The 16,135-nt window shown below is 39.7% G+C and overlaps 1 protein-coding gene across 2 annotated transcripts in view; it reads right to left on the bottom strand.

The window, feature by feature from the left end:
- The window catches only part of FAM117B (family with sequence similarity 117 member B), an 87,828-nt gene that overhangs the window by 3,595 nt on the left and 68,098 nt on the right, over window positions 1-16,135 (bottom strand). Inside the window, exon 8 of one of the 2 annotated variants that reach the window (XM_070580779.1) lies at window positions 6,697-10,609. The exons of the other annotated variant lie outside the window; for it this stretch is intronic. Coding sequence (XP_070436880.1) covers window positions 10,291-10,609 — 319 coding nt within the window. The 3' untranslated portion in view covers window positions 6,697-10,290. Of the gene's footprint in view, window positions 1-6,696; window positions 10,610-16,135 lie in introns of those variants that run through there. 2 annotated transcript variants of the gene reach the window in all.

The following is a 16,135-nucleotide window of genomic DNA, read 5'->3' as shown; positions in this document are numbered from 1 at the left end:
CCCAGTTGAGGTCAAAATTTTCTTCTCTCAACTTCTTTAAAAGTAGAGGGAAAATAGAGGAAAAAACCAAAATTTTGTGCCAATTTGAGAATTCTCTCTATATTTGATAATGTGTTAAACTATAATGTAAATATATACATTTGTTCCCCCCAAATTCTGGCTTTTCCCCCTAGAAGTAAATTTTATGATTTTTTAGAAAGTAATTTGGTGACCACTTTCTATGACTGACAGCTGTGTGACTTTTTACTTCACTTCAAAGGCGTCCGTGCTTTCTCAGTGGTTACACCGCATGTGGTCTTCCTCAGGGCATATCTGACTAGTTCTGTTGTGGGCATAGAGACTAAACCCCTCCACATGAACAAGTGTCTTGCATATATAAACTACTGTCACAAAGGAAGAATATGGCTGGTTTTGCAAGAATGAATTACCAAAACAAAAGAAACAAAGCCCTCTAGGTGTGCTTCAGAATGAAACTGCCTCCATTAAATCTCCAACATACTATGAAGTATGGGATTATTTATGAACATGTATATCTTTCAGTGTACTTGCTTATATTTTAATGTTTGCCTAGGGCTTGCCAAAAAGATCAGGAACTTTCTAGACAAGTGAGACAGAAGCAAGAACATCTGACACTATTATATATCCTGCTATTAACACAAACTCCTTTTCCTGTCAATTTGTGAAAAAGAATATATGATTTATGTTATTTAAGGCTTAAATATCTGAAAAGAAATAAAATTTGAATTTGAGGGTGATGTCAGCACCACAGTGGAGTGCATTCTCCCCCTAAACTTTCCCCTCTAAGATACAGTGAAAAGGACATTCCTATTCCAACAGAGGACATCCACACAACACAGAAGACGTCTGAGAGACCCACGCAGCCACACATTGGAAGGTGGAGGTGGTGGAGCATCCCACTCAAGGAAGTCAAACGACACAAGACAAAGCTGCTCTTTCTCCTCGAAGGGCAGTGACCAAGGGATTCTGAGAAGAAAGGGGGGAGGGGGCGGCAGGCCTCTGCGGGAACACCATCGAACTCTGAGGTCCCTCACAGCCTGGGGGAAGGCCCCACACAGAGGTGACTGTGCTATTGTGGGGGTGTCTTCATCAAGCTAACACCCTAGGACAGCACATACCAAGAAGCCCCTGAGATCACGCAGGAGAAAGAAAATGCCCCTTCCCTCCACCCTGCACCCCAGTTCAGCACCTGGGAGCTGTGCCACAGATCACAGCAGGCTCAGAATACACAGCTCTTGACCCCCACGCAGTGGCGACAGGTGGAAGCAGTGATCAAATACTACCACAATGCGGAAGCACAAAGCCACGCTGTCAAACAGTGTTAAAAAATACATTAAATCTCCAGAGCAGAAGGAAAATGACAAGTACCCAGAAATCAACCCTGAAGGCAGAGAAATCTATAATCTAAATGGCAGAGAATTCAAAATAGCTCTCGTAAAAAAAATAAGTTAGAATAAAATGCAGATAGACTAAATGAATTCAGGACCTACTTCACAAAAGAGATTGAAACTATAAAGAATCATTCAGAAATATTGGAGATGAAAAACACAATGGAGGGGATAAAGAAGAAGATAGATTCCCTGAACAATAGAGCAGATATTATGGAGGAACAAGTCAGCAATATTGAGGACAGAAATATAGAAATGCTTCAGATGGAAGGGGAGAAAGAACTAAGACTAAAAAGAAATGAAATTCTCCAAGAAATATCTGACTCAGTTAGGAAATGCAACATAAGGACTATAGGTATTCCAGAGGGAGAAGAGGAGAATGGAGCAGAAAGCTTGTTCAAAGAAATAATAGCTGAGAACTTCCCAAACCTGGGGAAGGAGACGGAAAAGCAAGTGAAAGAGACCAACAGATATCCTAACTACATGATTGTAGAAATACCTACTGCAAGGCATATAGTAGTGAAGCTGGCAAAAGTCAATGACAAATCAAAAATACTAAGGGTAGCAAGGCAGAAGAAAATAACTTAGACAAAGGAACCCCTACTAGGCTTTCAGTGGATTTCTCAGCAGAAGCCTTACAGGCTAGGAGATAGTGGAATGATACATTCAAATCTTTGAAAGACAATAACTTTCAGCCAAGAATACTCTATCCAGTGAAAATATCCTTCAGATATGATGGAGAAGTAAAAACTTTCCCAGGTAAACAAAAGGTGAGGGAGTTCATTGCCACAAGACACCCCTCCCCCCACAAGCAATCCTCAAGAAGGCGCTCATAACTGAAAAAATGAAGGGGTTACAAAGCCCTGAGTAAGGAGATAAACAGGTAGACAAAGTCAGAAAATTGTAGCTATCCATCAGAACATGTTAGCAAACACTCAAGTATAACATATAAAGGGAAGGAAAACACCCAAAACAAATATAATAATGTCATTTTAACTGCAAAATCACAACACAAGATGGAATAAAATGTGACTAAAACAACTTAGGAGGGGAGGACGACATGGACTGAATGGGCTTAGTCTAAGGAAATAAAAGGTTATCAGAAAACGGACTATCTCATCTACAAGATTTTGCATACAAACCTCATGGTAACCACTAAAAAAAATAAGTAGAATGGAGACATAAATAATAAATAAGGAGAAAAACCAAGAAAACTAGCATAGAAAACAGTCTAACGAATTGGTAGACTGAAATACAGGGGACGAGAAACAAAGAAAATGCAGGAGAACTGGAAAACAAGCAATAAAATGGCAGGATTAAGTCCTCATAAAGCAATAATCAGTCTAAATGTAAATGGATCGAATTCTCCAATAAAAAGACAAGAGGGGCAGGATGGACTGAAAAACAAGACCCAACAATATGCTGACTCCAGGAAACACATTTCAGCTCCAACAACAAACACAGGCTCAGAATGAAGGGGAGGAAGACGATACTCCAAGCTAATGGCAAACGAAAGCAGGTGTCACAATAATTAGACAAAGTAGACTTCAAGACAAAACAAGTAATGATAAACAGGGGCAGTATATAACAATGAAAGGGACACTCCAACAAAATGACAAAACACTTATAAATATCTATGCACCCAACACAGGAGCACAAAAGTACATAAAGCAACTATTAACAAACATAAAATGAGATATTAATAACAACACAATAATAGTTGGGGACCCTCAACACTCCACCTACATCAATGGATAGATCATCCAGACAGAAAGTGAACAAAGAAACAGTGGAATTAAATGAAAAACTAGACCAGAGGGACTTAATAGATATATATATAGTACCCCCCATCCAAAAACAGCAGATTACACATTCTTCTCAAGTGCGCATGGAACATTTTCAAGGATAGACCATATGCTGGGAAACAAGACAAGTCTCAATACATTTAAGAAGACTGAAATAATAACAAGCATCTTTTCCAACCATAATGCTATGAAACTAGAAATTAACTACAAGAAAAAAGCTGAGAAAGGGACAAAGATGTGGAAACTAAACAACACGCTACTGAACAACCAATGGATCATTGAAGAAATTAAAGGAGAGATCAAAAAATATCTGGAGACAAATGAAAATGAAAACATACCATACCATATCTATTCATATGGGAGGCAGCAAAAGCAGTCCTAAGAGGGAAATTCATTGCAATACAGGCTCATCTTAGCAAACAAGAAAAATACCAAATAAGCAATCTCAAACTACACGTAAGAGAATTAGAAAAGAACAAACAAAGCCCAATGTCAGCAGGAGGAAGCAAATACAAATCAAGCAGAAATAAATGAAATTGAAACAAAAAAGACAGTAGAAAAGATGAATGAAACAAAGAGCTCTTTAAGGAGACAGACAAAATTGATAAACCCTTAGCCAGACTTACAAAGAAAAAAGAGAAAGGTTAAAAAAAAAATTAGAAATGAAAGATGACAAATAACAACAGATACCACAGAAATACAAAAGGTTATAACAATACTATGAAAAGCTATACACGAAGAAATTGGACAATCTAGAAAAAATGGATAAATTCTTGGATTCTTACACTCTCCCAAAGCTGAATAAAGAAGAAATAGAGCATCTGAATAGACCAATCACAAGTAAAGAGATTGAAACAGTAATCAAAAACATCCCCCAAAAATAAAAGTCCAGGATCAGACAGCTTCCCTGGAGAATTCTACTAACCATTCAAAGAAGATTTTATTCCAAAAAATTAGGGAAGACAAAACACTTCCTAACACATTCTATGAGGCCAACACCACCCTCATACCAAAGCCTGACAAAGACAACACAAAAAAGGCCAGTATCACTGATGAACATAAGATGCAAAAATCCTCAACAAAATTTTGGCAACCAGAATACAGCAATACATCAAAAAGATTATACACCGTGATCAAGAGGGATTTATATCAGGGACACAGGAATCATTCGACACTCGCAAATCAATTGTGATACACCACATTAACAAAATGAGGAATAAAAACCACACGGTCATCTTGATAGATGCAAAGAAGGCATTTGACAAGATACAACATCCATTTATGATAAAAACTCTTAAGAAAATGGGGATAGAAGGAAAGTATCTCAACATAATAAAGGCCATATATGACAAGCCCACAGCCAACATGATACTCAATGGGGAAAAACTGAACACCTCCCCTCCGAGAACAGGAACAAGACAAGGGTGCCCACTCTCACTGCTCTTATTCAACACAGTACTGGAGGTTTTGGCCAGAGCAATTAGGCAAGAATAAGAAATAAAAGGAATCCAGATAGGCAATGAAGAAGTGAAACAAAGAAGTGAAACTCTTGCTGTTTGCAGACAACATGATTTTAAATATAGAAAACCCTAAAGAATCCATTGGGAAACTATCAGAAATAATTAACACCTACAGCAAAGTTGCAAGGTACAAAATCAACTTTCAAAAATCAGTTGCATTTCAATACTCTAATAATGAACTAACAGAAAGAGAACTCAAGAATACAATCCCATTTACAACTGCAACAAAAAGAATAAAATATCTAGGAATGACTTTAACCAAGGAGGTGACAGACCTATACAATGAAAACTGTAAGACCTTACTAAAAGAAATAAATGACATAAAGAAATGGAAAGTGATGCCATGCATATGGATCAGAAAAATAAACATAGTTTAAATGTCCACACTACTCAAAGTAATCTACAGATTCAATGCAATCCCAATAAAAATCTCAATGAAATTCTTCATGGAAATAGAACAAAGAATCTTAAAATTCACATGGGGCAACAAAAGATCCCAAATAGCTAAAGCAATCCTGATTTGAAAAAACAAACCTGGAGGCATCACAATCCCTGACTTCAAAGCTACAGTAATCAAAACAGCATGGTACTGGTACAAAAACAGACACACAGATCAATGGAACAGAATTGAAAGCCCAGAAATAAAACCACACATCCATGGACAGCTAATCTTCAACAAAGGAGCTGAGAACATACAATGGAGAAAAGAAAGTCTCTTCAATAAATGGTTTTGGGAAAACTGGACAGCCACATGCAAAAGAAAGAAAGAAAAGACCATTATCTTATGCCATACACAAAAATAAATTTCAAAATGAATCAAAGACTTAAAGGTAAGATGGGAAACCATAAAATTTCTAGGAAACAATATAGGTAGTACACTCTTTTGGCATCGGTCTTAAAAGAATCTTTTCAAATACCGTGTCTTCTCAGACACGGGAAACAAAAGAAAAAATAAACAAGTGGCACTTCATTAGACTCAAGAGCTTCTGCAAGGCAAATCAAAACGAAAACACAACCCACCAATTGGGAGAAAACATTTGCAAATCGTTTTTCCGACCAGACGTTAATCTCCATAATATATAAAGAATTCACACAACTCAACAACAAAAAAACCACTCAATCAAAAAATGGGCAGAGGATATGGACATTTCTCCAAAGAAAAACAGATGGCCAACAGGCACATGAAAAGATGTGCATCATCACGAATCATCAGGGAAATGCAAATCAAAACTGCACTAAAATATCACCTTCTACCCGTTAAAATGGCTATGATCACTAAGGCAAAATTAGAAATGTTGGAGAGGTTGTGGAGAAAAGGGAACCCTCATTCACTGCTCGTGGGAATGAAAACTGGTGCAGCCACAATGGAAAACAGTAAGCAAATTTTTTTAAAAATTAAATACGGAAATACCATATGACCCAGCTATCCCACTACTGGGTATTTATCCAAAGAACTTGAAATCAACAATTCAAAATGACTTACGCACCTGTCTGTTCACTGCAGCATTATTCACAATAGCCAAGATGTGGAAGCAACCCAAGTGCCCACTGACCAATGACTGGATAAAGATGATGTGGTGTGTATATATATATATATATATATATATATATACACACAATGGAATAGTACACAGCCAGAAAAAAAGACAAAATCGTCCCATTTGCAACAACATGGATGGACCTTGAAGGTATCATATTAAGTGAAATAAGCCAGAGAGAGAAAGACAAAGACTGTATGATTTCACTCATATGTGGGTGGAAGATAAATACATGGACAAAGAGAACACTTCAGTGGCTACTGCGGGAAGAGGGCTTGGGGGTGGGCACAAAGGGTGATGGGGCACACTTATACGGTGATGGACAAACATTAATGTACAACTGAAATTTCACAATGTTGAAACTATTATGACCTCAATTTTAAAAAAGTGAATTTGAGGCAATCTTCATAAAAGTACACAGGAAAAATACCCTCAAGAAGAACAGACTTTATTTTTAACATGAAAGTTCTATTTTCTTGTGAGGCAGCAACAAGTGTTCAGATCCAGGGAATACAGAAGTATACAGTAACAATATTTATCACCATTGGAAATGCTGCTTTTTGGGAGAATTTTGTTAGAAAAACAAAATTAAAAATAATTGCATTTTAAAAAGATTTACACAGCTTCAACAGAGATGAACCACACAGACTTTTTAAAAAACATCAATTGTATTCTTCAACAGGACTGTATAAACAAGTATTGTTCAGGGCTGCTCTGCTTATCTCTGATCTGGGCAGAGTCAAACTTCAACCTTGAAGGGCGGAGTTCAGTCCGCTCAGCTTTCTAACGCATCTTCAGCACTTCCACTGGTCCAGTTTTCAGACACCAAAATTCCAAGCATTAACGAATGATTCTTAAGTTTAGAAATAGTAAATTCTGTAATGTCAATTTTTCTTTTATTTCCTTTAACAAAAGAAAATCTTGACAACCCAGTCCTAATCTTGGACTTAGAAGGCTACAAATTCTGCCATTTTTTATACCTTCCTCCAGTAAAAGTCAACCATTAGAAAGAAAAAAAGCGCTTCTCATTACCAATTATCCCACAGCTGCCAACAGCACCTTCCAGAAGGCTGACTCAGCTTATTACAAGAAATATTTTAAACAAAATGAAGAATCTAGTTAAAAAAATAATTCTGGCATCCATGCTCACCATCTTAATCAAAGAGGCAAAACATTTTTTGAAACATAATTGCTCACAAAAGCCATGACAAGTAATAGACTTAGTCATGAACAGAAACAGTAAATTTATATATTTTTATCACCTCAAAGAAGAAATTGTTTAAGGGTAAAAAGTAACAAGACTGACAAAGTAAATGACCAGAGAATAGCTCCTTTTGCCAAAACAGACATGCCACCTATTTCTCTCTTTTACTGCAATGAAGTACATTTATTTAAAATTTTTAAAATTTTAAATTATATCCCCATCGAAGCTATTCTAATTTATTTACCTTCTGTACAGTTTCCTACAGAACAACAAGATAATTATGGAATGTGATTTTAGAAAACAATATTATGTATTCTATTGAGGGGAGACCCATTTAAAAGAAAAAAAAACACCTGTGAACAACAGGTTAAACGAAAGAGCTGAATGGACCTACGGTTACATCCTTTCAAGACTGCGAAGCTCGGATGCTTACAAATTAGCCCTGGGGCCCTGGCAGAGCTGTCTGCACCTTGTACCTCTTCCTCTTCACTCTCAGGCTCTGTTTCTCCCAAAGCTGTGATACGTTTGGTTGCCATACAATTCATTTACCTGCAAATTCACATTCTCCTGACAACTCAACATTAGAAGTTCCGCGTATAAGACTATGTAAATAATGAATCTTAAACTTGTTCTCCCATTCCAATTTTAAAGTACTTTAGATTAAGGATATATGATGTGAATCAGACAAATGTGCCAACAGAGTCAAAGGAAAAACTGTTTATGAAGCGGCATTCCAGTTGTAAAATACCCTCGTGACTGGTAGGGACAGAGAGAAGCAAGCAAGCATAAGGCAAGGAGAAGAACACAGATTTAACAGAACTCAGGTGACCCCAAAACTGAGGGTTTTTATAAACGTCATTTTTAACTTCCTCCTCCTGCCATTCGCACCAGCTCACCGGGTGTGTGCCTGCCCTTTCCTTCGAGACTTCTGACAGCAGTCCGCAGTGGTGAGGCGGTGAAGCCAAAAGGCGTAACAAAGAAGGCAAAGAACCAAGGTTCTCCAAAAAACCAACCAACCAGAAAACTTAGAGCCTGAAAACTGAGCTTTTTACTGATTTAGAAGCCACAATGCACTAATAATTCCAAGTAAATTCATTTTGGCTGGAAAGGGTGCCAAAATGCATCAGTCCTACAAACAGAAACCTGGCAGGCTTACTCACATGAGTGAATGTGTCCAATTTGCCTACATACGTCTCCATTTCAAACTTAACTGGGCATATTTTTAATTTCTTAGATGTTTTCAGGGTGTCTAAGAAGTCCTTCCAGAAGACGTATTGCTAGCACTGGGCTTTCTCTGATGGGATATGTCTGGACAAATCGACTTAGTAACCTTCTAAACTGTACCCCTTTTACAGGTATTTAAATTTTCCCTCCCTCTAATATGTATAGGAACATTAAATTATTGCATCATAAGGTCATATACGAAGATCTTAGAAGGATGCTTTTTAATAACACTGTTTGCTGAAACTCATTTTTACAAAGAGCTGTTTCTTAATTTCACTACCACATATCCAGACATGAAATACTGCTGTCATGTGATACTGGCAGTGACCTTACTAGGTTGAGCCTAAATCCAAAATTGTATGGGTTTTTCAAAAGTTCCTGTTATTTATGCTCCAAAGTTCTTGCCTGTTTTCCCTACTACGGGAGTAACACTGGAGGGAAAATCAGCAAAATCTTTAAGCAACAGATCTCAGTGCAACCACCATAAAGAAAACGTCAGTCACAAGATTCTGTGACTAGGGGTTGCTAGTCAATGGATTACACTCCTGGCAAACGACTAACCCTGACCAAAACCACAAGACGACAACATCACAAAAGCAAAGGAGGAAATCCATGCACAGTCATTTCAGGATCTCTTGGGACTATGATACAGTGATGCTTAAAGGTAGAAGGACACCTGTGGTAAAGAAGGGAGACTGTGTGAGAAATGTCTCTCAGAAAACCAAAGGGGTCCTCACTACTGGCTAGCAGTCAACACGGGGCAGTCTCCTTTCGGTTTACTGACCTTTAAACCAAGTTCCGAAGATGGGTGAGAGCACAGTAAAGCACTAGTCTCCGGGCTGTGATTGTTCTGACCACACGGTGAGATGTGCACAGGAGAAGTGAGGAAAACAGCAGTTTTACAAATATCTCACCCAAAGCACAAACTTCTGACATCAAAAAACATAAATCACATAATGTACTAATATTGCTTTTTATCTCTTTTTGTATATACTTGTTCAATGCATTTCCCTATCAATTCTTGTCTGGGAGAAGAACCTAGTCGTGACATTAAGATTGCTGGGAAAACGTCAACAATCCCTTTGGTCCCAAAGCTGAAAAGAGCTGAGAAAAACACACATCTAGAAAGGGAAACAAGAAACAGAGGCCACCAAGGAATCCTGTGAACATCCTGTTTGCTACGTTTCAGAAAATGTAACATTGGTTATTATAAAATAGTTGTTTTGATATAAAAGATGGTTCTTGCAGCATCATTCACATCTCCCCTCAGGAATCATGTTTGCAGGGATCAGTTTTTTGTTTTAAAGAAGTTTAATTTGAAAACATAAAACAATGTGACATCGGTCGTCCAAAAGTAAAGAACGAGACCCGTCCTGTTCCAGGCAGCGTTTGCGAAGCAGCAGGCCAAGCACAAGGGCTGGCCTTCACGAGCGAGCAGGGCCATCAGAGGGGCGGCCTTCCTCCAGGAGCCGTCCCACGACGTATCCCTGGAAGCTGGAGCACGTGGCAGCCAACTGGGAGTGCACGATGCCATCAGAGTCGGGCGATCTGAGGTTCTCCATGGCCCAGAACAAGGGCCGGCAGCCCGGGGCCCTACCCTTCAGCTTCCTCAATGGGTTCTGGCGGCGGGAGCAGAGAGGCCGAGGGCAGGACTGTACTCGTTCCTCGAGAGACTCGGTCTTGCTCTGTGTTTGTAGACAGGGAGGCCACAGCGATAGGCTGCAGCAGAGTGGTTGTCATGCCAGTAGTGACTGTCAGACTGTGACCAGAGCCCTTGAGGGTAAGATCTGGCGTGGGGAGGAGCGGCTTGAGGATGCTGACGAGGCAGAAAGCAGAGCCACTTTTAGGAATGAAATTCACCTTGTTTTTGTCAGGACAGTAAAAGGCTGGGATTTCATGGAGCTGTTTTGGCCTAGACATAGAACAGACAACCCAAAACTTTTAAGTCATAGAATACTGGAATTAAGTTCTTTTATTATTTTTTTTAAACAGATAACTTATGGATACATAAAAGGAATACAAAACTCAAGCTATGTCAAAAGTTTCAAGTGCTCTGGACCAAAATGGCATTAGACACATGATTCAAAATACGTATCTTAGAATGCCAGAAGGACACCATTCGTCAATGCCACTTTCAGTTCCCTGGCGAGCCCCATGTACCACACAGGTGGCTCAGGCTGACGTACACTGTATCTCAGTGGAGATCTAAGACAGCCAGTAAGAAGATAAAGAACTCCCTAAAGCAAAAGAAATTCTAGATGTTTAAAGACAAAAACAGCAGCTGGCTCCGGGGCTGAGTGCTTAAGTTCACGTGCTCTGCTTCAGCGGCCCAGGGTTTCACCGGTTCGGATCCTGGGCACGGACATGGCACCGCTCATCAGGCCATGCTGAGGTGGCGTCCCACACAGCACAACCAGAAGGACCACAACTAGAATATACAACTATGTATTGGGAGGCTTGAGGGAGAGGAGGAAAGAAAAAGAAGGAAAAAAAAAGGATTGGCAGCAGAGGTTAGCTCAGGGCCAATCTTTAGAGACAAAAAAGAAAAAAGAGGAGGAGGAAAAAAAAAAAGACAAAAAGGCATTTCACTACCACGGTTTTTCCAACATCTGTGCTACTTTGGAGGGAGGAGGCAAGGAATTTAATGACATACAATGCCCATCTTTTGTGAGGTTCCACCACTGCATGACTAAACTTGGCTTCAAGTGCACTTAAAAATCTCTTTGACTGAAACAATTGTTTGAGTTAACTATGATGGTTTTCGGGGTAACATAATAGAAACGTGAAATCAAAATAAAACTAATGGCAGTCCTTTTCAAAGTTTTAACAGCAGCCAAATCTGTCTCCCGGTGCTCCTGATAATTAACCCAAATCGTTGGAAAAGGATACTAGTGTTAATAGCATTCTATGAAAATAAAAATATAGGAAAATTAAATTGTTATAGTAACATACAAGTGCCACAAAATTAAAAAGAAATTAAGGTGGGAGAACCTAAATAATCAAGATTTGGGTGGAAAAAGATCATACGATCATATGATAAAAAAGTATGTTCTCATCTCGCCTAAGGAAATAAAAAAAAATAAAAATCCAAGTGTGCCAAGCCTGCCCTAGATTCTGGAGACCCAAAGACGAAACAATCTACAAGGAGACAGACTAAATGCGTCAGTCCTTGCGGGGAGGAAGGTACTGGGGACAGAACCGATTTCAATGTAATTCGTCTCCTTCGTAATCTTACGTGTTTTACGCATTTAAAGACATTATGCAGAGAAGTCATGGACTACTTCAAAGCACCCATAAGCTTTAGCAGAGTGCCAAAGGCGTCACAGCAAAAAAGGCGTCCACAGCACAAAAAAGGTGTCCACAGCACAAAAAAGGTTAAGAACTCCTGCAAGAGAGTCTGACAGAGGGGACAAAAATGGCACATGAAAGGTTCAGAGGCAGAAGGGAGGCGATGACCTGTGGACAGAGGAAGAGGGAGAGTTTCGCGGGGGGAGGGGGCAAGAAAGAGAAAGGGGGAGGGGGAGGGGGAGGGGGAGGAGGAGGAGGAGGAGGAGGAGGAGGAGGAGGAGGAGGAGGAGGAGGCGGCGGCGGCGGCGGCGGCGGCGGCGGCTTCCAAGGGAAGTGACATCTGAGCTGAGTTTTAAAGAATGAATCAACAACAGACCTGGGGAGTAGGGGCAAAAAAACCATTGTTTCAAGTAGACAATGCTTTGGGTGGACAGATTTTATTGACCAATACTGAATACTACCCAAATATGACCCATGGACAGCTCTGATGAATATAATTCAAGAACAAAGAAATTACATCATTTAAATTATGTTTTACTGGTGTACCATCTTTTTTTTTTAATACAATGGAAACAATACGTTGAGTACTGTCAGGGTCACAAGTGCATTTGCATACATTGCTGATAAGAAGGGTGCACATCCTTTTATCTTTACTACTCTATTTTCATTATGGTTTTCAATTCCTTAAAGAAGACAGAAAACTGAGGTTGTTTCTATAATTAAATAATGGTTGAATTTCCTTTTGAAGACAGAATTATTAGAGATAACCTTCATTCTTATACTGGAAACAAAGGCTAATCAATTTTTACACCCTCTTCCAAATGAGGCCTAGTTTTTTAATTAATTAATTAAATTGTTTGAGGTTATCTTGTTAAAAATAACTTAAGATATGTGGCTCCTAATGGATCTTGAGGATGAAACCTCACATTTCTGAAATGCAAATAAACTTCCTGACTTTGATATTCTTTCAATGACAGAATCTTAAAAACACTTTAATTTCCCTGCTGCTTTCATGAAAACAGACTTATGACAGATCCTGCACCAAATAATGTAAACAGCAATAACTTATGTAACTAGCCCCCAGATCAAGAAACAGGACGTGAACAGTAAAGAGCACCCAAAACCCTCGCTTCCTGCCCTCTTCCAGTCACTATCCCAACCCACCAAGAGGACTCACTCCTGACCTCTGACACTGAACTTCCAGGAGCCGATTCCAGGAAACACATTACCCACCCCTGGGGTGTACGACCTATACTAATGCTAAGAGAAGCTGCAAGTACTAATATTACTTCCAAGTATTCTCCAACTTAAGAACCATATGTACAGAAAAAAATCTCAGAACTAGTTTTAAAATTTTATTTTTCCCTAAAAAGTTATTCCAAAAGGATTGTGTCTCAAAATAGATATAACCGTTTGCTAGCTGACTCTCTGAAAAATGGACAGACAGGCTGCATTACTACTCTAAGTATTTTCCTACTGAGGCAAGGAATTCTTTGGTATCCTTTTTTAAAGGCTTGCATAATTTTTTCTTTTTTAATTCAGGCATAAATTATCAGCAAAGAAAATGGTGGGTCCAGGTTACTTGTAACGGGAAGGAGGGAAGGAGAGAGGGAGGGTCACGTACATTCTAAAAGGCACCTGTATGCTGTACAGAGCCCGGAGAATCTGGGCAGCAGGTCAGGGAGGTCAGGCGCTCATCAGGCGGGGTTAGGAACGGCACTGACCTCATTCGAAAGGACTTACTCAGTGCGCATGGCACGGTGGTGGGATGCGCTGGAGCAAAAAGAACACGGGGACAAAGCAGCACAAACTCTGGTCACGGCCCTTCTGGGCCCAAGTCCAACCACCTATTTTCTTTCAGGTAAATAAACATACATTTCTAGAAACCAGACCATCAACCCTCACCCCACTCCAACCCCCAGTTCAGGTCAGGGTTACTACCTTTAAACCAAAAGAGAGACTTAGAAAATTATTCTTTAAAGAATGACTAAATAAGGGAAGTTTTTAATTAGGACCAATAATCTACCTTTGCTTTAATGCCAGTGTGTCCAGTGGGTTTTGCTCTAATTCTGACATAGCTAGGGCAAAAAGAGACTAATTATTTTAGACTTTGAGTAATTTTTTTGACAGAAGGTTAAAATTACCTGTAAGAAATCCACTCTCAGGTTACTGCTGTGAATTTGTTTTTTGGAACATAATGAAAATGTGGAAAAATGAATAGGTTTTTGCGTGCTACACATCCTACCTGTAAAATTCATAATAACCTATGTATGTTTTTAAAAGAATAGGTTTACCTTCTAATAACAGATGGATGTGCCATAGCACATTTCATACGTTAGGGTTTACCCTATGTTTCTTTGATCTATCTATGACCCCCACATCTGCCCTGTGCTTTCTTCCCCTCCTTTAGATACAAACAATGTAGTAGATAGAAGCTCAGAAATGGAGTCCTGAGAAATTTTCCAAATGCAGCAGTCTAAAGCAGATACCACAGGACACTGACCTACACAATGAATATTCACTCAAAGTCATTTATAAAACAAATTCAAATTGGTTTTGAGCCAATCAAAGCACTGCTCTGAACTGAGGCAAATCTTAACTACCAATAAGTAAATCAAGGAGCTCGGCTCCAAACAGGTCCATTTGGACCATTTGATTTTTACTTAACAGAATCACTCCATTTCTTTCTTTCTTTCTTTCTTTCTTTTTTTAAAGATTGGCACCTGAGCTAACATCTGTTGCCAATCTTCTTCTTCTCCCCAAAGCCCCTGAGTACATAGTTGTATATTCTATATTCCAGTTGTAGGTCCTTCTGGCTCTGCTATGTGGGACGCCACCTCAGCATGGCTTGATGAGTGGTGCTAGGTCTGTGCCCAGGATCCAAACCAGCAAAACCCTGGGCTGCTGGAGCAGAGCGCGCGAACTTAACCACTCGGCCATGGGGCCGGCCCCAGAATGACTCCATTTCTTAAGAACTGTCATGAAAAGGTCGAAGCCAGCATTTTCAAATTCAGCATAAAAATCATATGAGGTATTTGTTAAAGATGCATAGTTCAGGTCCTACCTCCATATTTACTCATCAGGCCTGTGACAGGGCCTACGCATCTGTAGTTTCGACTAATACCTCAGATGATTACAATGCAGAGAGTCCATGAAACAGATTTGGGGAAATATTGCTTAAACTCTCAGCTGGCGCCAGTCAAGCTTTTCGAGTGACAATGGTGGAAAAAAAACAACATAAGCAGTTGCTAAAACAGTTTTCAATCACGTCACAAAAGCAGATTGGAGACTGACAGCCGGAATTTCCTAGTAGAGAAGTTAAAGGGATTCACAAACAATGTTCTTTGTGTGGCAAAATTATTCAGAATTTAGGTTACAGGAAGCACTGACAGGAGGTGCTCATTGAGGAACAAAAGGATGCCATATTTCAAAATGATTCCAAGATGTTCACAAGGGAGGAAAAAGATAAGCTATGTGAAATCGGGCAAGGCTGGACAATCTCCACATGGTATCTCAGGTTTCACAGTGAGAAAAACCCAGAAGGGCGACTCTAGGACTTGCAGCCATAGTGAGCCTGGAAGGTGAGGGCTAAGAACTCTCTCACATCCCCAAATAACGGTCATCACCTAGTGTGTGCGGCCTCACACACACCTACAGCCCTGCAGCCAGCACCAACAGAGCCAGGAGCCAGAGCTCCTGGAAACACCAGCCTGCAATACTTTCTGGGCAAATTCTGAGTCTAAAATTGGAGTACTTGACTAGAGTACCAGCCAACAGAAGCATACGAGCACAGAAGATCGCATGCAAAGGGTACGAGACACTGTTTAAAATTCTGCTTCTGACATGTCTTCATCACAGTAACACGATTCTGCAACGTAACAGAATTCTGTTTCCTATATTGGCAGACAAAATTTTTAAAAACTGTTTTAAAGAACTGGAGACCACAAGTAGATAAAAACTGAAGGGAATTCAATCCTTGAAGGAAGGAATCACACTGGGTGAGACCCGTGGTCCATCTGGAATAATCTGGAAGAATCTGGAATAAATATACTGCTAAATTCAATGTGTGATGTGGTCTCTATACAGGTTCAGCAGACGCTACGCTGAGGACCTCCAGGAAACAGGCATGACAACTGGGTATTAGCTGATA

This window comes from Equus przewalskii, chromosome 17 (genome assembly GCF_037783145.1).
Source record: "Equus przewalskii isolate Varuska chromosome 17, EquPr2, whole genome shotgun sequence".
NCBI lineage: Eukaryota > Metazoa > Chordata > Mammalia > Perissodactyla > Equidae > Equus > Equus przewalskii.
Note: the sequence above shows the minus strand (reverse complement) of the source record. Positions and strands in the feature narration are given on the sequence as shown.